A 24,531-nucleotide genomic window follows, 5' to 3' on the forward strand; every position below is an offset into this window, starting at 1 on the left:
CACAGTATTGCCAGACACGCGCCTAAGTGTGTGTGTGTGTGTGTGTGTGTGTGAGTGTGATTGAGTCACACAATTAAGGAGGTTTGGAAACACTGCGCCCTGCAGTCAGAGGGTATTAACAGGGAAGAGCAGGAGTGGGAGGGCGTCAGGACACGAGCCCGGAGGGGAAAGGAGTGAAAGGGAGTAGAGATGATGGAGGACGAGTGTGTCCTGTTGTGACTACATGAACCTGCACTAACCCCGGAGCCCCGAGTGCGCCGAAGATTTGATGAGGCTGTATAACTAAGTGCTCAAATTCCTAACTGACACTGGAAGACAAATATTAAAAACAAGGTGGAAGGAGTTTTGGGTTTCATTTTGAGTTTGCAATATGTGGCTGCAGTCACTGTGCAGGCGTTTGTGCTTATTTCATAAAACTCTAATCTGATACCCAGTGACGCGTCAGCAAAGTCATATGAGCCGAGTACAAATGAGGCAAAAATTGATTACAAAAGTGTCATGATGTTTGAGCTTTTCAATGCCAAAGGAAGAGGAACGCCAGCAACAAGTGCAGCTGCAAAGCTCCACCTCAACTTGTTGAAAAGAAAAGCGTTTTTTTTTAACAAAGTCCAGCATTTTGTTTCATTTTTTGCAAAGAGAGAACTATTTACACTGCACATCTATTCTGCACCACACAGCACACTCATAAAATCATTTTCACAATCTTACCTACAGTTTTTTAAAAAAAAATGTTTTCTCCGTTGCATTCACATAAAAAAATTCATATTAATAAAATGAAATTTAGTAAAATAGGTAATAATTATGATAACCTGCAAGGACATTGTCTTTGATCATGGGGCGCCCATACCACCAGGCGAGCTATAGTGTACCCTGGTTTCTAAGAGTTTGGGTAAAACAATGGTTGTTGTCATGGTTACTTTTTAATAAGGCTGAACCCGCCTCAGGATCATGTCAGTCAAATCACATTTGACTTCTCAATAAGAATATTTGACTTTTCATTCCTTTTATTCCATGTACAGTTTGACAGTTTGAATGTAGTTAAGTGGGGCCTTCAGACTGACAGTGACACTCATGTAATATTGTAAAAAAGCTAAATATGACAACAAAGTTTTGATGATATGAGACATTTTTTGCCAACACTAGATATCAAACTGAAGCCAGAGACTGTGTGGTATTTATGTGAGCTGTAAAAGCCTCAGAGGGTTGTTAGGTTTCAGTGTGTAATGTAGCAGAGGCGCAGCAGTCTGTGTTGTTGTCATGATTTGGGGCCTGCAAGGATCACTGGGGAAATGAATTACGTTAGTTCAGAAGTTCAGTGCTTCTATCCCGTGTTATCACTCAATCTTATGCACTGTGTTCGTGTTTTTTACTGCCCTTTCATCTTAATGTTTTGTTTTTGCATGTCCGGGTCTCAGGTTGGTTTGAATATCTGTCTTTTGTTTTGTGAACTTTTGGACAAGTGTTACGTGTAGGTTGGCCTGCAAGCTAAAAACCAACAACTGAAGAAGACAGTCCAGAATTATTGGAAGAAGTTTTTTTTTGGTCAGATTTTCTGTTTCCTTCTTATTTCTGTCTTTGTATTCACACACACACACACACACACACACACACACACACACACACACACACACATCCCAGCTCTGACATTTTATTGGAAACACAAGTGAATTCAACATTGATCCTCTCTCGTCAAAATTGTCATGATAAAAAAAAAATATATATATACACACACACACACACACACACACACACACACACACACACACACACACACACCATATTATTGTTACTTTAAGTGTCAGCTTGAGCTTTTGGGCGATGTCACTACTGATCGGTGAAAATGTGTGAACATAATTGAATGTTTATAAAAAGCAACACTAACCTTGCGGTCCTCTTTGAAGAGCTCTGCTGCCGTGGTGAAGTGTGGAACAGCGTTTTTACAGTGCGGACACCCTGAAAGAGGAGAACACACAGATGGGACGTTATTACAGCTCGTTGCAGCACACTCACACCACAACACGTAGCTTCAGGCCCCAAACTGCACCTAATACAGATAGTAATGTCACATAAACATGCACTCATTCACAGGTATAAAGGAAATCACTTCCATTCATCAATTAGTCAATCTCAAACCTGCTTATGAAGCACGAGGCCCATTCACTCTCCTGCAGTTATTTAGAGGTTTACGCCACATTAGAGATGGTTCACGTGGACATTATGGGAGACTGTAAATCTCTTTATTGCTGTCATAAACACAACCTCTCAGGCTCTCTCTGCTCCAGCAGCCATCCATATACACAAAGTCAATACGTACACAAATACACCACCAGGAACCACAACAACAGATCACGTTTACAGGCAGCAGGTTCACTTCCAGTAGAAAGATGATGCAATCATACGAGAGCCGACCAGGTTGTGTTTCAACTATAAATCTGTGAGGAAAAAAGGATTTCTGATTCTAGCTACATCTTGTTAAGGAGGGAAAGACGTTTTTTTTTTTCCCAACACAGTGATGACATCTTTCCCTTTGAATTTCTGTCAAAGGTTTTTTTTATTTTTTATTTTATATACTTTGTTGTTTTGCCAGTTATTGTCAACGATTGATAAAAGTGAGTGTTGTGTGGCAGCATATGCTTTTTTCAGCTTTGGAAATGTGGCATGAAATAAAAAGTTTCAAAACCGCCAGACCTTGGCGAGTGAAAATGAAAAATCGGAGCTGAAAGACTCGTCTGCAGGTCCCTGGTCAGCTAGAACAGCAACAGATTTGCAAGACAAGACAACGTGTTGACTTTGTTCCATAGTTGGAGGGTCAGTGAACGGAAACACATCCAACATGCTAATGCAGATTAAATGACATCATCCAGATGTGGTGATCGGGAAAAAAAGAGGAGTCTACATTTCATCCATTAACCCTCAAATTTAAATTGCCAATATAAAATCTGCTGAATGGAAAGACGTCAATTCGAAAAATCTCCCTTTTATCACAAAAAAGTTTTTATGCTCCCATGTGGAGGTATTTCAAGCCATTCAAAAAAGCCATATCTTGCAAAACTGCAACACCTTTTCCACTTTTCCAGGTCACATGTTGCTATGGCGATGCTCTTGTAAGTAAGAACTGGCTCCCTCATGATGCAGCAGGAGCCACAAGAGCTGTTACTGCATCACATAACTCATATAACTTCAAAAACTGAATGGGTCATCAAGAAGTTTTGAATCGACAATTCCTCTGTGAAATCGTGGACTATCACCTCCCAGAAATCCCACGTATAAGGGGCTCGCCTTTCAACTATTGCTCCATAACACGCCGACATCTCCTTGATTGGAAATAATTACGTCCAGTGCGGTGGCTGCAATAGAAATAAACCTGCTAATGTTTTGAACATCCATCGCTATGCTTCTTTGAATGTTATTGAGAGAGGAGAAGTCGCAGAACATCACTTAGTGGAAACACAGTCATTGCAATTGTGTTTTATCAACATTTAGAAAATATCGCCTAAGTTTTGGGCAAATCTATAATGGATCACTGCCTACTGTTTTCATACAAAAGTATCCCTTTATGTCGTTAGGTTCATCCACATTAAATTGAGAAAACTGTTTCTTTATGCTCTCACACTAAAGCTTCTATGTGGGAGATCAACCAAATAGCATAACAGACAATTTAAAGGTGCTCATTTTAGTTTAATCAAAATGTACAAAACAACGTTACCCCTCGTTGATCCCAGTCTAAATGGATTTCAAAGGTTACAGGTGCACTGACTGATGGTGGCCGCCGTTCTCCTAATGAGGTATTTTTACTGTTGTTTACGTGCCCACAAGCACTCACGTACGCACGGACAACTCTGCTTTCAACTCAATTATACATCAACTCTGCAACCGTCCATTTGCCTTCCTTTTCAGAGCTGCCTCTCTAAGCCGGCATTCAGCGCAGCTCAGAAATCCATTTCCTACTGAAGTACCCTTTTAGCTGCAACATTAAATGGCCTTTAAACCTTTAAAGGTTCTGTCGCAATTCTGCAAATGATATATCAAAAAACACAGCAGTATGCCAAACACCATGGTTTTTCCTCACATGAAGAGAACAGTCGGACCAGGTGGGTCACCATAACGGCTCAGACTTTGTCTAAAAGTGGCGTCATGCTGTCACTGAGTGCAGGAATATTTCAGATATCAAATCTCACATATCTTCTGTCTTCCAAGCTTTATAGGAGCTAAAACAAAGTGGATCTGCTGGTTATAATGAGCCGTGTCTCACTCATTTCTCTCATCTACCTGCACAAACATTTTCACACATCTTTCTCATAATTGTTGACAGACGCTGAGGTGGAGAGAAAGCACCATCACCATTACTCATTGATAAAACATGCAAATTACAGAGGAAGGCAAGCAATTTAAATCAAATTAAAGAGCATCAAAATGTTTTGTTTGGAACTAAGCATCACTTCTAATCACAGACTGTCTATGTAATGGATGCAGCTACCGTGACGTCAGCCACTGGTGTGTGCACTGAAACCTTGACTTCAGCATTTCAGCCAACACTATCCTGTTTTTTTGGAGCCAGAAGTGACCATATATTGCTGTTGAAATTAGTGTTTCACCAATATAAAGAGGGTAGAAAGATAAGTTTCAGTTCAGTTTAGCGGTAAACAGAATTTTTGTTTTGTGAAGATGGATGTGTTTGGGAAGCACTGAGTAAATGAGACTTTGTTTATACTGCCCAAGTTTTATGACAGTTTGTAAAGAGATGCTTTGATATAATTTTGCGGTTGTTAAACATGGACCCCCACCTCAATTAATCGAGAATTTTTTCCATTTTTGCATTGTTTGTTAATCGCACGTGAGAAAAAAAAATCTTCATGAATACAACATAACACAAGGTGGGTAATTTATATAAAAATTATCATTTGAGGAATGAAATATGCCTTTAATTTATCACTGTAATCAACTGAGCACCATGTGAGTTCAGGAGAGAGCCAGAAGATGGGGCGGCTTTTAGATTTCGTTCAGTTTCAGTTATGCAGAATTGAGGCTAAAAGTCAAAAAACTTTGTTAAAAACAGATTGTTCTGTCTGAAGCATCTCCAGCCTCAGTGTCTTACTGAGCATCTGCATCTCATCAAATGCTCTATTACACCCAAACTCCCTCACTGATGCGACACCAGTGAGCAGGATGCAGATGGGGTGGGCGGGGTGACAGGGAGGCAGGTTGTTGCTGCCTGATGTGCATCTGGAGTGTCTCTTTGTAGAGGGGAGCACCAAAGGGCCGATCGGAGACAGCAGCCTGACCGCCGTGCCCCGTCTGGCTTTGAAGCCCTCATCAGACACAAAGGGCAGAGGTGCATGTGCGCGTCTACGTGTGTATTGATTATTAAGCGAGTTGGCCGCTCTGTATTCCCTCTGCGTCTGCGTTTTGTTGAAGAACTCAGATGAAAAGTGTCATAACACTGGGGCTTTACATTTTTAAAGATGAGCTCAACGACAAAGACTCTCACCTTTCTCTTTGTGGAAGTCTCACTTAAAACAAAAACTGCTGATGTAGTTGGAGCCAAAGATGAGAGCGGGGGCCACACGCATAAACAAGGTGTACAAAAATAATCATTTATGCCTTCTCCCAAACATAAACTGGTGTTTACAGAGGAGGAATCTGCAGTGAGACATCGGCACCTCACATATTCTTCAGGGCAGGCGTACACACAGTTTTAGCTGAGATCGCTGCAGGTGAGACGATAAGGACGTGATTAAATGTTGAGTTGAGAGAACAATAACATTGTTTTTAGGCTGTTTGCCAGTTTCACTGATTGTGTGATTATTTTTGTAGACTGCACTACATTTTGTAAAATGTCAATCAAAGGCCCATTTATGAAGTTAATCTTAAATTATTCACGAGAGATTAATTTCATTATTTTTGCTTACATTAATCTCCGTGTTAATGATCGTTGAATTTTATCCTGTAAAGCACTTTGTAAGTTAGTATTCAACACTAGCGCTATGAACGAATCATTGATCATACTTCTGATGTTTAATAATCTGAATGATTGAGATTTTACCACGATGATGTTTTGCAGACGTGATGAATAATTGGTTCAGACACTACAATTATCCACAGCCGTGCTATATGACGACTTTCTCTTGCACTGTTGATATTACCTCTCCAAAAAAGTGCTGAAAATTAAAAAAACAAAAAAAGAGAGTATAATTATCAATTATAGTAATTATGAGTGTAGTTTTCTGGACATTTTTCCTGTTTTTATTCCCCATTTAAATATCAACAACAACAATAATAATAATAATTTGCAGGTCTTTTTCTTGTAGCCTTGTACTAATTTTTTGCATTTTGTGGTACATTTATTGCCATATTGCTCACTGCCTTTTCCTTCTCTTTTCCTTTTCTAATGAAATCAAACCAATGTTCCTCGGGTTTCACAAGGTTAAACAGCTTGTTAAAGTCATCTGAACGCAGCACAAGAAAACTGATGTCGATTCAGGTTTCAAAGGCTTAAACTAAATTCTCACTAACAGGTCTAATAAGTGGTAAAAGGGCACAGGTGTCGATATGCAAACCAATGTTTAAAGGTGTTTCGTGCATCCATTCATGACAAACTGTGGGTATGGAAATAAGGCTTGTGCTCGTGCCACTGTGATTGAGATTTATAAAACAGAATTAGGCGCACGCACAGCTTTATAAATTTGATGAAAAGAACGTGCATGCACATTTCTGCTTTTGTGTGTAAACAGTTTTAGTCGTTTTACGCATCTGAAGCGGTGGCTTAAACTGACCTTCAGTTGGCCAGTTGTGCCCTGACAGAGATCAGATTAATTCAATGTCAGAATTAGTTTACGAAGTCTCTGAAACGCCTGCATTATGAAATTTCAGGTTTTCAGGGAATGCTGAAATATGAGGTGGAACAGTGATTTGTTCTCTTTTTTTGTTTTGATTTTTACTTGCACAAATCTATTCTCAGTGATGTGAATCATTCCTCCGTCTCTCCGTGGCTTAGGTGGGGTTTATATGCTGTGCTGCGAGAAGCTTGACAGGCAGCTCAGAGTTACATAAGCACGCTGATTTAAATCCAGGATATGATCACACTGAGTCCAACAGAGAAAGGGCTGCGAAGTTGCAACAACTTTACACACACTTCATATTTTCATCAAAACAGCCAAACATATAAAAACTGTCGGGAGTGACTCCCAAACTGTTTAATAAACAGGTGTTAAATAGATTTGATATGAGTTACTGTGAGCTCTTACAGGGAGCGTAGAACATCACCAGAGCGTGTTTCTTCTTCTTCAGCGCCTCTCGGAAATCCTCAGATCCAAGATGGCTGACGCTGGAAGGCTTGTCCTCCCAAGACTGCTCTGGTGGAGGAGGAGCCTGGGGACTGCAGACATGAAGGGGAGAAAAGCATTTACTATGTATACAAAAAGCAGGGAAAACACCGCTTTACATTATTGTCAGTGGTATAAGTGGTGTAAATAGAGATACGGAGCATGCAGGTTCAGGCAGAACAGACTGCCAGGGGACGCCAGGCTGTGTTCACTCTGTCATCAAAGACAAGTTGAGACTGAATCTCACCTCCTACTATACTGTGACAAATACAAAGATTTAAGAGAAAATTTCTCTGAAAAAATAAACAACATATATCCTGGGTTTATCCATTTTCCAAATCTTTAGAAACTGCCTTATATATGTGGGGAGGAAAGTCAGTGTGCAGTTTTGGTGGCGAAATACGTTGAATTTTGTCATAAACCAAGAGAAACAAGCTCTACACTAAATGTCACTACCTGACTAAGACGGTATGTATAGATTAGGTGTCTGAAATGTATTTCTTCATTTAATAATCTGTTATTTTGCTTTGGCAACAATGTAACATAAACATTCATGCCATTAAAGCTGATTTGAATTTGAATTTGGAACGTGCATATCAAGCTATTATGGTAAGTGGACTCGGATCTGTGTGTCAAATGAGTTAAAATAAACATTACAATATCCTACAATGAAGCTGCAACAATACATGAGCATAACTGTGTAGGGCACCAGATGTTGGCGAGGGGTTCTGTAACGTCCATAATTTTGAGGGCGGCAGCACGGAGCAGGATGAGGGTGGGGAGTTCATTGGTGGTGATGTGCTGCTTTTTTACTATGGCAAGAAAATAATTCCATACCGTCACAGCCCTAGTTTTTACCTTCCTGTTTCTAAAAAAAAAAGTGGGACAGTGTGAACACTAATGAGACTTTATGTCACCCCTCTATAAAATAATGTCTGCTGACCTCTTGGTCACAGACTTTGCCTTCACGGAGTCTCGAATTGCCACAGCTGGACTTATGTCATCGAAGGTCCATTATGTTTCATAGTGACCCCTTCCAAACATAAATCTAAACTGGGAGGACGCAGCTGAAACATTTAAGCTCAGAGCTACAGAACTGTAACGTACATGAGTTTCTGTCGTAATGTGTTAACTCTGCACAGGCATTGCTTGGACAGAATTAAAAAAGTGATCAAGCTTCCTGTTAAGAGTGTGACTCACTTGTGCATGAACTCGATGATCTTGTCTTTGCTTCGGAGGTGCGGCAGTGTGTACTTCTCCTCGCCTTTCTCGAAATACTTAACTGTCGGGAAGCCGGAGATCTTGAAGCGATCCCCCACGGCTTTGTGCACGGTGGCATCCACTGCTGCCAACGCGCCCGGACTCTGTGGAGAAACAACAGTGTCACGTGGGGTAAAATAACTACGCCGTTCTGTCCCAATTAAACTAACGAAGTCCCTCAGAATAACCTGTTACATGACACCAATTAACACCGATGGCTTTGGAAACAATCCAAGCTCAACCTTTGCAAATGAGCACGCTCTGTTTGTGTACACACTGTAAAAGTGCTGCATTTGTAACACTAGCGGAGAGGCAAGGAGGAGAAAAATAAATGATATGCTGGTTCTTAAGGGCTCAGGGTGAAAGAGGCTCCAGTCCATCCATATAAGATAATGTTCAGGCTTTTCCCATTGACCTCTGGTGCTGGGCAGAGAGCCACAAGGAGAAGGTCCAAGCATCGGGCCGGGGGGACGCTCACGGATGAGATAATTGCTACAGTCACCAGGCTGGAGTTTTATAGGCCCTGCCCCTGGCTGGGGAGTGTTAGATTACCACAGAGGACAGAATGGCGGAGAGGAGAGGCGAGGAACACACCCGACTAATCAGAAACACATCGAGAGACGGGCTGCGGGACAGACCGACCAGCATGTCTGCTGCGTTGGCCAAAAGCCTCCGGGCCAAGAGGAGAGATTATTATGATCTGTTAATGAGGCGCCACTTCGCCTGTGTGGTTCTGTATGTTCATCAGAGTGTGAGATATGAAAAGTGAATAAAGCGCACGGGCTTGTGGACATGCACGCCACACGTAAACACAAGCAGAGGTTATGAAACTTACGTCTGCGCCCCTGTTGAGTATTTCAGCAGCTTCATCATACTCTGGCTTCATCTTCTTGCAGTGTCCACACCCTGAAGGATTCAAATCAGAGGTTAGAGCCCCACCGATGACAGATTTCTGATACTTTAGACTAAAAGAAAAACTGATAACAAATTCTGTCTTTTTTTTTGCAGCTCTTATTAAAAACTCAACACTAAATAAACATTTTCCTAATAATGCCTCAGAACTGGTTATTAAAATGTTAGGACAAAGAAATACTGTGGAAGGGTGTTTTAAAACTGAGTTCACTATCAAACCTTTGAGGCAGTGATACTCAACTTATGAATCTGGCCCCCTATAGGGTACGGTAATTCACAATAAAAATACATTGATTGACAATGGAAAAATACCAAAATAGAGGTTGTTTATCAAAAAAAGTGCCAGTGGAGAATCACATTTCAAACTTCTCATAAGAAAAATGAAGATTATAAATACATGAAAATGCAAGCTATAAAAAATGAATGTACTGAAACATATGAATCAAAATCAATGAGTCTGTGATAATATCTGCCGATTACATCACCATGCTATCCACAACAGTCATATTAGTCAAAGTGAAACAGACAGATTATAAGAATCATCTTGCAAAACATATAAACAAGAATTAACTGTTATTCCTGTTAAAATTACTTCAATAACGCCAACACGAAGAGCTTGACTGGTGCAATCTTTGTACAAAATTACGTCCTTGAGCTGTCTGGTTGAATCATTGTGTTAACAGCTGTAATTCTCTGGTGTTTTGCTGTTTCACCCTGGTTTGTCAGAGGGTTTCCTGCTGGCATGCTGAGGGTGAAACTGTAAATGAGATGACAAGAGTCTCTCATGTTAACCAGGAGAGCTAAGTCATGTCTGATTACTTCCAGCATATTTCACTCTCAGGCATGGGTGTGTGTTTGTGTCTGAGGAAGAGTGTAGGAGGCAAACTGAGCGAGGCAAAGCTCGTGATGGGTACAGGAGTGAAACAGAGAGAGAGAGAGCAAGGAGAAGACAAAGACGGAGAGAGAGACACAGGGGGAACAAACGAGTGGAGGTGTGGGTAGAGCCAGGAGATATGGTTGAAATATGAACATAGTGTAAGAAGAATAACAGAACAAAAGGGGCTACAAAGAGAGAACAAAGAAAGCAAGAAATCAAAGTGCAATATCTGACGTGAGGTCTAAAAAACTGAGGAGAAAACCAACGTTGGCGCAGCTAAGAATAAACCAAACCATTGCAACTTGGACAGAAAAAAGCGGACGGTGAAGTGAAATTTCTGTCATATTGTGTTTGGTTACAGATGGCGATCCAAACAATTAAAAGAGAAGCTTTCAAACTCAGGCTGTAAATACAATATGCTTAAAAAAACAAAAGAATATCTCATAACACATCTGATACACAATCTTCTGCAGAGTGTATCGACCACAGACATGTTGTGCAATTAACCCTTTAATATCTGAGCAAATTGGTCTGATTCCTTTCAAGAACAGAAAAGCAAATGAGTAACTCTACAAGAAATGATCCCGAACTATTGTCAAAAAATAAGTATATGTTAGTGAAAAGTAAAGTAGTAAAAAGGTAAAATTCTCAGGGCCAAAACCTGAAATTTATCATTAAAAAAAAGTAAAAAAAAAAAAACATATAAGGAAATGACCTGAATTAAAGTATGAAAAATAATTTTTAAAAATCATTATTTTAAATATGTCATTATAATACTTCTAAACCATTTTATAGATTATTTCCCCCAGGTTTTTATTTTTTAATTTTCTAACTATTTTCGCCCTTTTTTTTGGGTCAGCTTTTACTCATTTCTTACACTTCGTGAGGCATTTCTTGTTAAGTTGCTCATTGCCTTTTTTTCTCAAAAAAAACAAAAAAAACAAAAAACAACCCCAAACTAAATAAATTGCTCTGGTTTTAAGGGTTAAATGCTTGTGAAAGACATCTGAATGCAACAAAACTGAAGTCAATCCAGGTTTCAAAGGGTTAACATTAGAATATTTTTTCAGTATTTTATCATATTGTCATTGAAGGGAAAGTTTGGATCTTTTGAAGTGGGGTTGTATGAGGTACTTTGTATGATGTCAGTTGGCACTGATGTTCGGAAATGTACTGCTGTGGACGGGGACAGCAACTACACAGTTTTAGACACTTAAAACAATTATTATTAGCTATCACATAAATAAATCTAATAAATTAATTAACTTAAAGTGTGTTTCATAATCATGCACACAGCATCAATATCTCCATATGCATTTATAAAGAAACTTTTATAACATTTTCTCCACAAAAAAGTTAAAATCTGATTCCACTGAGAGTCAGTTAATGATAATGTGAATTATCTCCCAGCTCTAGAGGATCGAGAAGAAAACTAATTCCATTGCATCACATAACTTCACCATCGGCTAAATACTGTACCTCTCTGTCCTTTAATTAAGAAGCAGGACAGTACGACTTGTGTTTTTACTTTGTATAACTTTATTATCAGGAGATGGCGTGTCTGTGTGCACACGTGTTTGCAACTGTTCTTTTTTAACAAATCTGTTTGAGCTCCGAGCATCGTGAACAGACTTCCTGTTTGGTGCGGTGTGTTTAATATTGCATGAGCAGCGAGCGAAACTGGCAAACATTTTTATTTTTGGATCTAAAACGACTTAACACAATATTTGTCCCGCACAATGAACAAGATGTTTCGTCTTAAGATGTAATGAATATGCTGTTTGATCAGGGATGAGCTGCGTGTGTGCTATGTGCTCGTGGCGTTGTTGTGCACAGACGCATGAAACAAACTTGGTACATTTCTTGGTGCATTTCCAAACCCGCTAAATTGCCCTTGTCAAAACAGTTCAGGAATTCCTTTCTTCAATATACAATGCAGAGCTGGCACAGGCTATAAATCAAGTGTGATATGCCTCCTGGGGGAAAAAAAAAAAGTGGCGTCTCTTTCAACTGAGTCACTGTGGTGTGTGATCATCAGATTGTGCTGAAGCTAACCGGAGAAACGGAGTGACTAAAAGGACTTTGTCTGACCCTTCAAACTGATGAGTAAGAGAGAAAACCAAATGTCCGTCCGTCCTGTGCTCTGCATCAGCTCTGCATTCAGTGCAAGTGATGCATGAGGGGCATGGTCAGAGTGTGTGTGTGTGTGTGTGTGTGTGTGTGTGTGTGTGTGTGTGTGTGTGTGTGTGTGTGTGTGTAGGCGGAGGGGGGCTTACAGAAACACGCTGAAAAATTGCTGACTCAGACCGCGGGGAAGAAGAGCTCAGAGTCAAGTGAACAAACAAACTGCCCCGTGCACCGCTGAAGCTGTAATAAAAACCGATACACGCTGAAAAAGGAAAAGGGCAGGTGAGCTCGCTCTGCTTTACAGCAAATGTTAGATGTTGTGTTTTTGTAAGGTCACCTCAGGGTTTACGCTCATTTTTACCGATACGTTTCTATTTATCTGAGACAAATTATTAGGAGACCATACATTCTCTGAAATGACCATCAATCCTCCTTATCGGTTCTTTTCATTACTATATGATTTTAACTACATATTATTAGAATTTTTTTTTTTTTTTTTTGAGGGGCATGCAAATTTTAATGGCTATATTTTGTATTTATTTTACAGCATTTTTTAAAAAGAAAACATGAGGGCATGTTCTTTTCTTAAAAAAAACTTTGGTAATTTTTTCACCATTTTTATTTCTTCAAATATTTTTTGTGCATTTTTTTCTATAATTTTTTATTTCTATTTTTTAGAAAGAATATGCAATATTTCTTTCTTTAAATTTTTGGGATTTTTTTTCAGAAAAAAAGGGTGTTTCTTTAAAACTGTTTGGTGGGTTTTTTTCTTGATATTTAAAGAAAAGAGGCTTTTTTTAAAAAAAAAAAAAAATCACCAAAAATTGCACCATTTATCAGGGCCAGAAATGATACAAACGGAGATTATTGCTGGGTTTTCGAATTTGTGACTGTTCTTGAACACAATACTATTTTATTGTACAGTTTTGTGAAAGAAAAGTCTATGACAATTTCAAAACTTTCAGGTTATATTTAATTTTCCTAAACTTTTCCAGGCCTGGGAACTGCTATTTGCAAATTCCATGACTTTTCCATGACTGTACAAACCCTGTCATCTTCCCTGGGTCTGCTGCAGCAGTAAGTTGAGCCTGTGGTTACGTCAAAAGGATGTTAAATTTAACTTTCTGATGCAGCAGCAACAGCAACATTTAGGAATCAAACATCGTCACGAACAGACAAAACTGCTGCAACAACATTCTCTATTCAATATTTTTGCTGCGCTTTCTTCAAACAACATCAGCAGAGACGGGAACGTTTGTTTTCGGTCTGGAACATAATCAGGCTCTCTCTGGGAAACAGAGTGTTCGGTTGGAGGTTTTTGCCGCTGTAAGGAGCTGCACGCAAACAACCCCCGCTGAGTGTTGCTCAGAGGACGGTGAGAAAGGCCACGCTGAGAGGTGGACAGAAATGCAAGCTGATGGTGGTTGTTGGGAGACCATTAATCTCACTCTGACAGCAGGGCCATTAAGAAACTGCATTGAAGCAGCAAGGCTGAGCATCATTTTGTGTGTGTGTGTGTGTGTATGTGTGTGTGTGTGTGACAGAGAGGGATAGGCGGTGTAATTGTGTGCATTAAGTGTTTGTCTCATGGTGTGAAATATGTGTTTGATATGTGTCACTGGTGTGCACAGATATTTTTATGTGTGTGTGTGTGTGTGTGAGAGCTGAAACGATGTGATGCAGTTTGTTTTAGTTGACTGCCCTTGATTCGAGTGTGTGGGTGACTGGCTGCTGTCCTCGGGGTGAGTCAAGTGCAGGCCAGGCGTCTGTGAAGCAATGACACCACGCAGGGACAGTGAGAAGCAGTCTGCTTCCTGCACTGTTCAAACAGACGTCCACCCAAACAATTTTCAGCACAGTTGGGACACGGATGGTGAAAAAAAATTATTTGATTCAGCCATTTGACACAGCATTTTTGTGCCCTACATAACTACAACTTCTGACATTTAAATCATCCATGCACGTTTACTAAATATTAATAGAGAATGGTAATATAAAAGTGAGAATATAAGAGCTAAACCTAAAACCTAGCAAAGCGCCTGTGAGTCCTTGGACACAGATTTTGGTAAAGATGAAAATTTTGTTTTCAGATGTAAAGGCCCATAAGACAAAAGAATGAAAGCAATTTTATTAAATTTTTCATGAGGAATAAGGTAAAGCCTTGTATTAAAAAGGCTACGTCCTCACCGCAGGGACCGCGGGTTCGACTCCAGCCAGCAGCCCTTTGCTGCATGCCTCTCTCTTCCCCTTTCATGCCTAATCTGTACTATGCTATAAAGGCAAAAAAGCTAAAAGAAAATCTTTTTAAAAAAGGCTATAATACGCCCGTTTTTATCTATGATACATCTATCTGTATCTATATATGACAACATATTCACTTATAAGTTTTAGTTCTTCCAAGTAAAGCAGGTAATGTCTATGGAAAAATGGAAAAGTCCGGAGTCAACTGTATTTATAATCATCAAATTACATATTTAAAATTATGTTACAGAAATATTTTTAAATGATGTATTTTTGTTAGTTTTCTACCGTTTTTCTTCTTTTTTTCCATAATTTCCATGTAATGTACTCATACTTTTAACTATTTTCTTGCCAATTTTTGGGTCATTTCTTTTGTTGCACTTTGCCTTTTCCCCATGTTTTTTGCAATATATCAAGACAATTTGCTGATATTTCAAAGGGTTAAAGGAAAAGGATCTTACTCTTTAACAGTGTAAATTGATGGTAAAAGCAGACCCGAGTGGTCACATCAAAGCCTGTTTCACAGCTGCCGGCTGCAGCCCTCACTCAACACTGGGCCGGTTTAAAACATTGCTGTTCCACTGAGTTACTTGGACACAGAAACATAGGTAACTAGGGTTGGAATTAAAAAAATACCAATCATTTTAATGCATTTCCTATGCAGTTAGCATCAGAACTCAGCTATGCATGATAGTAAAGAAACAAACTTAACCCTTTGAAACCTGGATAGACATCAGATTTCTTGTGTTATGTTGAGATGCCTTTCACATGCCATTAAACCCTTTGAGACCTGAGCAGATTGGTTTGATTTCTTTGAAAAATAGATATTCTAATTTTATCTTTTAAAATTAAATTAAAATATGTTAAAAAAAATGAAATGTAGACTTTTTTTTAAAAAAAAATAGCACAGTATTTTCCTTTTTTCTTTTGAAATGTTAATTTTTAAGTAATTTGCAGTAACTTTAACATAGTTCTTGCAAATTTTTTGGCCATGTCTTGTTAAGTTGGTCATTGCCTTCTGCCCATGTTTTTGAAAGAAATCAAACAATTTTGCCAAAGTTATATAAAGGGTTATAAGGGTTATATAAAAAGATCAATATCACTGTGAATTTAATACATACAGGGAAACAGTCTGTCTCCATCAAAGGTCAATTCAAACACCTTTTGCTTAACTTACACATATATTTATATTTAAGATGTGCAAAACAACAAAAAAAAGACGTACACGCAGTCAGGTACACAGTGTACTTGACCAACAGCTGTTTGGAGCTGCAGCATCTCAGTCTGTCAGAGTCTGGGCGTCTTACGTCACAGTTGTTTTTACATTCCTGACCTGATAAATGAAATTATGTCACTTGGCTCTTCCTCTGCGGCGGATCACATTTACAGAACACCCACGTCATGACATTTTTTTCTTGCCAACTGGCAGTTAAGATATCACGGCAAAAGTATTTTTTAGTTTGAGGCAGTGGATAATAAGATAGTGGCAGCAGCAGGTCCCGCCGCAGTGTGTGAGAGTTAAGGACGTCTTTTTATCACTCTAACAGCTGGAGAGTGTGTGTGTGCCCTCTGGGCAGAGTGCGGTGCTCCTGGCAACCCGGAGGTATGAAAACTCTGCAGCACAGTGCGTGATGAAATTTGGAAAACAATGAATCATCATTATGGTGAAAGCTCTTCCTATTTATTCATGTGTTTTTGCAGCGTGAAGTTGAGCACAGAGGGAGGGGAGCAGGCGGGCAGGTAGAGAGAGGATGAGGAGGTGAGTAGTGGGTGGAGGTGATGTAGTGAGAAGTAGCTGAAAGGAGAAAAAAAAGTCCAAAAATAGGTTGCAACATGATTTGTATTGTGTCACGTAGCTGTTGCACTCAGAATGCCTTTCTTAAACAGGGTGAATATATTTCCATGATTTTACATCTATGGGTCGCATTTATCACCATGCTAAATCTCCTGTGGACAGCTCCTTCACACGCAGGATGGCCGGACCAAAGCAAAGCAATCTGGAGCCAGAATAAAAAAAAAAAAAAAAAAACACTCACAAAATCTGGCATGTTTACAAAGTTCTGCGTATCAACGGCAGGATGGTGCGTGAATAAAAATGACAAGCGGGCTTATGTGAACCATATGGCAGCGATGAAGTATTGTGCTGCGAGGATGAGCTTTGTGTGAGATCGTGTGATACAAAAAGCTAACATTACCGCAGCCAGCTGAGTTTGTTTTTCATTTCCAGTCTCTGCCTGTTAATGCTGAGCATGACAGTGAAACAGTGATGTTATTTGTGTGACTAAATAAGAGTTCTGCCCGGGAGAATCTGCACGACAATGTTTTACACAGCAGGGAGGAATGTGAAGCTCCTCTGACACGCTGCTGCACATATTTTACAACTGACACCACTTTTCTCTTTTCTGGAGAATCTCTGTGTGGTTCTGATGGCGAAAAAGGGGGTTGTTACAGGACAAAGCTGGCAATACTCTTTTTTTTTTTACTGAAAAGTCCAAAACTGGCAATGATACCTTTAAAAAGTATTATCTGTGTATTCAAAGCTTATTTTTTTATTTTTATTTTTGTATTTTTTTACAGAATTGGTTGTGTTTTGTGTTGTCCATTGTTTACACAACTATCAAGTTTTCAAAAAAGGTTTTATATATTTATGTTATGGTTTTATTTTAATGTGTTATTGTGCTGTGTCTTCGTTCTGACCTGCTGAGTGACCACAGATGCAAATTAGCTGTAAGATATGATCTGGTACTGTGAATCAAATGGTTGTATTTATGCATTAAACTGTACATGGTCCCTTTAAAATAAATAATTACATTTTTAAAATGACGATTATTCGTGCTGTATTGGCTTATGTGCTTGACCAATCATTGTACACTTATGTCATTCCACGTGTTGTGAGAGAACTTACTCAGAAATAGGAGCCTAAAAAGTACCTCAAAATGGCACTCTCAGAACTGCAAATGTTCAGAAAAGGCAGGATTTAGAACTATAAAAAATTTCAGAAAACTCTAATGTGAGTTCTTTGCAGTTACTGTCACCAGTGGTGGAAAATGGCAATTGGCTGGGCAACCAAAATAACTGTGGAAACAAAAAAACAATAGCCCTGTTGCTTGGCATCCAGTTAGCTTTCGGAAAACGAAAATATATCTGACTGCCTTTACGACTGCTGTTTCCACTTTTAAGACACCATCTCCAGGTATTTCATCTGTGGGTACTTGTGATGCTCATTTTTTACCATTTTACGACATTGCACAGATTAAATAATTGATTTATTATCAACATAATCAAAGGTTGAAGCCCTGCTCTTTTTCAACTTGCTTTCTTACTCACAGGGGGCGTAGAACATGACCAGGGCTGCAGGATGTTCCTCCAGGAAGCTGTCAAAGGACTCATCGGTCAGGTGGAAGACTGGGGAGTCTGACTCCGACCACGGCACCTCGGGGGTCTTGGGCTGGGGGGGCTGAGGGCTGAAACAGGAAAGGAGAGACAGCAAGGGCAACGGAGGTGAGGGACATTTCAAAAAAGCAGACACGTTCCAGCTGGCGCGTAATCTGTATGAAGGAAAAATCAGACACAGCTGTAGCCCACTCTCCAGCCAATATGTCACACACACACACACACACGTGCACGCACGCACACACACGCGCGCGCACACACACACACACACACACACACACACACACACACACACACACACACACACACACACACACATCTGGACCTAAGCTGCCCCGCCCTGATGACAGAGCACAGTGCTGCGATGCCAAAAAACGAGTGGACACAGATATAAACAAGTGCACGCAAGTCATTTAAAAACACACACTCACACGCGCACACACATTCCCCTTCCCCAATCTTTTCTCATCATCGTACACTCTGGCCTGAGCTGCTGAAGCCGCATGAGACTGGATATCTTTTAAAAACAACAGATTTGTGCAACTGGAATGCTGCATCTCCTCCACGCGTATCTGTTATCCAAAATGTCATCTGTCTAATATACATCCCTCTGATATTTAAAACGCTCGGGATCAGAGTTCATCAGGGACCGAAGCTACACTAACGACTTATCAGATGACATCTTTGGGTGCACTTCTGCAACAAAAGGAGCAGTTCTGTCCTCTTTACAACCATTTCAAATTGGCTCCATTATTTGTTGGCTGCATAGCAGAGATATGATCACAGAGGATATCAGCTCTTACCTCCACTTCTGTTTCAACTGATTCAGGGTTTTTACACATTTTTATCAATGAATTTCTGTTTGGGGCACATTTTTAAGACCACACAAATATATATTATTGCAAAAAAAAAAGAATTCACAAAAGGACTGGAAGTGAGTATTTAATAAAACTATTTGTTATTTATGAGAGGGGAGGTGGTGGTGCATTTAGGGGGAGCCATGTCAAATAACTTTTAAAGCTCTGGAGAAGGGACTTATGTTTTTAATTTTGGCTTAGTGGAGGGGCATAACACTTTCAGTGGCTGTATTTTGTATTTATTTTATAGTCAATGTTTTTTGAAAAGATGCCTTCCAAACCCCTCAGGCCTACAGGTCTGGAAGGCATGTTTTCATTTAAAAAAATGGGCAATTTTCTTTTTAATTTTGGTGATTTTAAAGAATAAATATGGAGATTGTTCTCTTTAAAAAGTTAACAAGAAAAAATGAAAAAAAAGAAAACAATAAGAAAAAAGTAAAATCTTTTGGTGATTTTTTTTCTTGAAAAAAAATAGGTGATCTTTACAGAAAAAAGTGATTTTTTTCACTGGAAATTTTTGGCTTTTTTTGTTTTTTAATTTTGGGTGAAATCATCAAAATTTCACCATGTATCTTACATAGACTAGAAAAACTGAAATTATTGTTGGATTTTCAAATTTCCAATGGTCCTTGCACACATCATGTGTTATTGTACAGGCAATTCCATGACTTTTCAAAGAAAAAAATCAGGGTTACTTTAGATTCCATGACTTTTCCAGGTTTTTCATTACTGTATGAACCTGCTGTTTGCCTGTTTTTTGGTCACTTTCAGATTCTGACCTCTATCGCTCCTGCATGCAAAAAGGAAAAGGAAAAGAGAACAGCTGTATTCCTTGCCAATGATGTTAAATTTTCTGACAGTGCGAAGGGTTAATGGTAATGAGTAAGTCTGTTGAAAAAAAGTAAAACAAGTGATACTGAGAGGAGAAGAAAAAAAGAGAAAAGAGAAACTTCATTAAAACTTGGGAGGCAAAGTCGGGGTGATAAACAGGGGAGAGGAGATAAGAAATCTGAGGCGGGGAGCTCTACAAAAAGAGGACAATGGACACAATGTCACACAATATGAACGCGGCAAATTAGACTATCCTGAAAAACCTTTCAACACCCAAAAACTCTTTTCAGCTGTTCCTCATCTGCTGCATCTCTACATGAAAAAGAAGGCTCTGACACAACTGCAGATGTGAAGAGACTTGCATGAGTCTTCCACCTTTTTATCATACGGAGTATATTTATGTGTGAGTTTAACCACTGCCACCATCAATCACCTTTTATATCACTGAACTACGAGGTAAATATATATATATATATATATATATATGTATATATATATATATATATATATATATATATATATATATATATATATTATATATATATAATTATATATATATATATACCCTAATGGAGATGCATATTCCAAATTGGCTCTATACACGTCCAAATAATGCCATTGAAACAGGAATAATACCATTATAATTAAGAAAGTACTATTAAGTATTGTTAAAATAAAGTTAAATAAGTGCTGTTAAGTTAAATTTAAATAAAGTATTGCTATAATAAGTTAAATAAAGTAATGTTAGTAGTGTTATAATAGCTAAATCAAGCAATAAATATAATTGTTAAATTAAGTACTGTTATCATAAATTTAAATAAAGAACTGTCATAACAAGGTTAAATGAAGTAATGTTGATAGTTAAGTTAAATAAAGAAGTTGTAATCAACTTAAATCAAGTACTGATACAATAAAGTTAGATAAAGTACCGTTTCTAAAAAGTTATATGAACCATTGTGCTGATATAAAGTACTTTTATAATGAAGTTAAATCAAGTACTGGTGAAATAAAGTTAGTTAAAGTACTGTTTCTAAAAAGTTAAATTAAGTATGGTCTCAATATAAGGTACTGTTATAATAAAGTTAAATAAAGTACAGGTACACACAAGTTAGATACAGTAATGTTTCTACAAAGTTAAATGAAGTACTGTAATAGTGACATTTAATAAACTACTTTTGTAATAATGTGAAATGAAGTAATATTCTTGTAAAGTATTTTTTCTGTGAACTTGAAGCTTCAAATCAACAGTTAGCTTCATACAGAAAGTTCAATCACTACAGTGTTGCTGTAAATCGTAAGGATAATTTCACTGTGAGCTGGAAACAAACTAAAAGCTTTCCAGTTCATATAATAATATTTTTATGTTGTAATGGTCACAAAATGCGGCTAAATGGTCGCCTGCTCAAACACTATGGCTCTGGAGAAAGTGATCTGGATGGGCAGGGGAGTGTGTTTCATGTATCATGTTTAAGAGTCTTTTTTTTTTTGCTTTTTGTGAGTCACAGGAACACCAAAGCAAGTCTCATGCAAGTGGCCAAAAATAAAGAAAAAGAAAAAGAAAAAGAGGGACGTGACAATTTAAACTCAATGTTTGCTATATAGTCATTTTATACATCCCACATGGAACAAGCCGCTACATGAGTATAGTCAATATATCTTCCAGCCCTAATGGCAACCATTCAGTCCACTTGATTGCTTGATTGGGAGTTTGGCAACTACTTCTAAATTATACTGCTGATCCCTGAATAAGCAGAGTAGTAAAATGTGAGGGGGGGGGGGTTATTATGGCTCTGGGCTAAAGAGACCGTAGCTAGAATACATCCTCCGCCTGCCTCGCTCCGTTTCCCGCGATAGCTGTGCAGGCCCTGCTCTGTCCCCTCTGGTTGCAGCCCTGCAGACAGTCATGACTTTCCAAACGCAAACAGAAAAGGGATGGAAAAAAAAGGAGGCGCGAGGAGCCGAATCGTGGTTGGAGACACGGGGTTACAAGCAGAGAGCGTGAGGCGAGGTGAGAAAGAAAAATGAGACAAGAAGAGAGCAGGTGTAGATTGATGACAACGTGGCAAGGTGAGTCAGGGTGAGGAGAGCAAAGAAGAGGTGTGATGAAGCGACAGTAGTAGGAAAGGTGATGCATCCTTGACTGGTTGAAGCAGTTTACCTCTTGAGTGCATGCACAAAATAATCCGATTTTTGTCCTTGTTCTGAAGAAGACAATATTTCTACTAAGCTGTTTATGTGGCCAATGAAAAAGAATATTGCACTAAAACGCCTGTTTACGTGCAGCCGCGCATACTCAGATTAACGTAATGTGTCGTTTATCCCCTCAGAATATTGAAAAGTACAACAACTGGAGACGTTTTGCTTCTGTGCATCAAAATAGTTTTTTTTTCGGTCTGTGTTACAATATTTGCGCATATCCAAAAACCTGTAGTTATCCAAGTCTTTCATAATGTCAAAAAACAAGCGTGTTTCTCCTTCTGACCTGAAATGTGGGCTTTTTTTGAATGCGTTTCTACACCAGCCCTGCAAACTGTTGGAGAGTATGTTTGTGTAAGATGTATCCATGACAACACACAGAGCTCACCATAAACAAACAAGAAGCTGTGTGTCTCAAAGTACATTGAAAACCCTAATGGAGATGCATATTCCAAATTGGCTCTATACACGTCCAAATAATGCCATTGAAACAGGAATAATACCATCATATCAAACATCTCTCAGAAAATGCTAAATGTGGAAAAAGGCTGGATTTGAAATATTAAAACCTTTGAAAACTGGATCAACATCAGTTTTCCTGTACAACATTTAGACACTTTTCTCAAGTATTAAAACTATTGAAATGTGAGCAAACTGGTTTGATTTCTTTCACAAACATGGAAAAAATGTCCTGCAAATTGCAAAAAGTTTGCAAAATGTGAAAAGAAAATACCTGAAAATTAGCTATAAAAATTAGAGAAAAATATCAAGAAAACTATATTTATGTAAAAAACACAGAAACTTGTATTACTTATATTTTATTTACTTAATTGTATTATATTTTAGCATTTTTTAAGGTTATTTCTTGCTCACAGCCTTCTTTCCATATTTTTGAAAGAAATCAAGAAAATTTGCTCAGGTTTCAAAGGGTTAAACAGAATATGCTGATTACATGACTGAAATCAAACTCAGAATCTTGTCTTTTTGGGAATAATAGGGGAATACTGATGTACGTGTAACTGTAGCCAATGTAGGGGGGGAGAAGGCTGAATGTCATTTGGGAGCTCCGGTCTTTTTATCAGCTACAGTAAAACATCTGCGGACGCGAACATCTTGAAGTCGGCACTTTAACAAGTCTGAATGCATCCTCAGAGGGTGAAGTGATTAGGACCATACTCACTTCCTCATCCAGTCGGCGATATCCTTGGCTGTGGCCCCGTAGTTCTCATAGTGGTAAAGAAACTTCCCCTTCCTAAAAGACAACAGAGCACAAGAACAAGTTGATCTCTAAACCATCTGTTAGAAATGGACACGATTATGGCGTAGTGCTTTTCAAAGACTGTTGAAAACCACAGCTAATATGATTATTGACATTTGAAACAAAACAACAGTTTTTGTAAACTTGCTGGTTATATTTCTACAACACATTTTTTCATTTAGAGGGAATTCCCCACAAAAAGAGTTAGTGCCGCCTGTGGTTTAGTTGCAGTAAAAACCAAAATGTTAATTGTTGCCTCATCAATATATAAAAAAGATAAAATCTAGAATGAAATTAAGTAATGATTTCAAATGGGACAAATCTGATTTAAATATAAACAAGCAAGCTTAACAATGTGATAAAAGATTTGGTGATAACTATTATTATTATTATTATTATAGTGATGCAAAAGAAACAACTATAACTCAACTCAAAAATGGAAATTGAAATAACACACAGAAGGACCTGAAACTGCCAGAGCTGATCACTAACGGGGAGCTTAAGTAACTTTAAGAAAAATTGAGAAAATAGCACTCTTAGTCAATGTGATTGCTATATATTAATGTATCTAACTGTTTTTATGTTGCATTTTAACTGGAGCTTGTGCTCACAATTTGTATATGTCTGCTTGTATTTATTGTTTTAACAATGTTTTATGCAGCCCTCTTGTATTATATATATATATATATATATATATATATATATATATATATATATATATATATATATATATATATATATATATATATATAATTTAATTATTATATTTAATGATTGCAAATACAATTAATTAATTAAAAAGTGCAAAGAAAGTGTCAGCATGGAAGGAACTTTGACTTTGTAAAACCTTAGGGAGCTACTTTATATTTATTCATTATTTTCATTGAAATGTTCACTTAAATTTAAGTTTTGTGTTGGAGTTTGTTATATTCCAAATTCTAAATGGTGGCACAAAGATTTTCATTTTTATTGTTAATGAATATTGGTTCTAAATATTGGTTATCGGTTTCAATAGCTACTAATAATCGGTATCGGCCCTGAAAAACCAATATTGGTTGAATATTGGATTTAATGTGTTAAACAATAGAAGCAACTGCACACAAAACTACCATTCAATCATTCCACAGCCAGAAATCATGGATTACCAGAACAATCCCAAAACACAGATGATGATAAAACAGCAGCCAACAATACAAGAGCATGCAAAAAAGGACTGACATGCACTGGAGTTGTATCTAGTTTGACTTCACAAGAAAA

The 24,531-nt window shown here is 38.3% G+C and overlaps 1 protein-coding gene across 1 annotated transcript in view; it reads right to left on the reverse strand.

Annotated features, from left to right (window-relative positions):
• pdia5 (protein disulfide isomerase family A, member 5) overlaps positions 1–24,531 on the reverse strand; it is an 81,843-nt gene that overhangs the window by 13,934 nt on the left and 43,378 nt on the right. Inside the window, exons 10-15 of the mRNA XM_042494233.2 lie at positions 23,197–23,268; positions 18,067–18,203; positions 9,418–9,488; positions 8,523–8,686; positions 7,245–7,375; positions 1,883–1,953 (exon numbers count right to left, since the gene is read on the reverse strand). Of these exons, the coding sequence (XP_042350167.2) occupies positions 1,883–1,953; positions 7,245–7,375; positions 8,523–8,686; positions 9,418–9,488; positions 18,067–18,203; positions 23,197–23,268 (646 nt within the window). The remainder of the gene's footprint in view (positions 1–1,882; positions 1,954–7,244; positions 7,376–8,522; positions 8,687–9,417; positions 9,489–18,066; positions 18,204–23,196; positions 23,269–24,531) is intronic.

This window comes from Plectropomus leopardus, chromosome 10 (assembly GCF_026936395.1).
Source record: "Plectropomus leopardus strain MGB_pleo_1.0 chromosome 10, ASM2693639v1, whole genome shotgun sequence".
Classification (NCBI taxonomy): Eukaryota; Metazoa; Chordata; class Actinopteri; order Perciformes; family Serranidae; genus Plectropomus; species Plectropomus leopardus.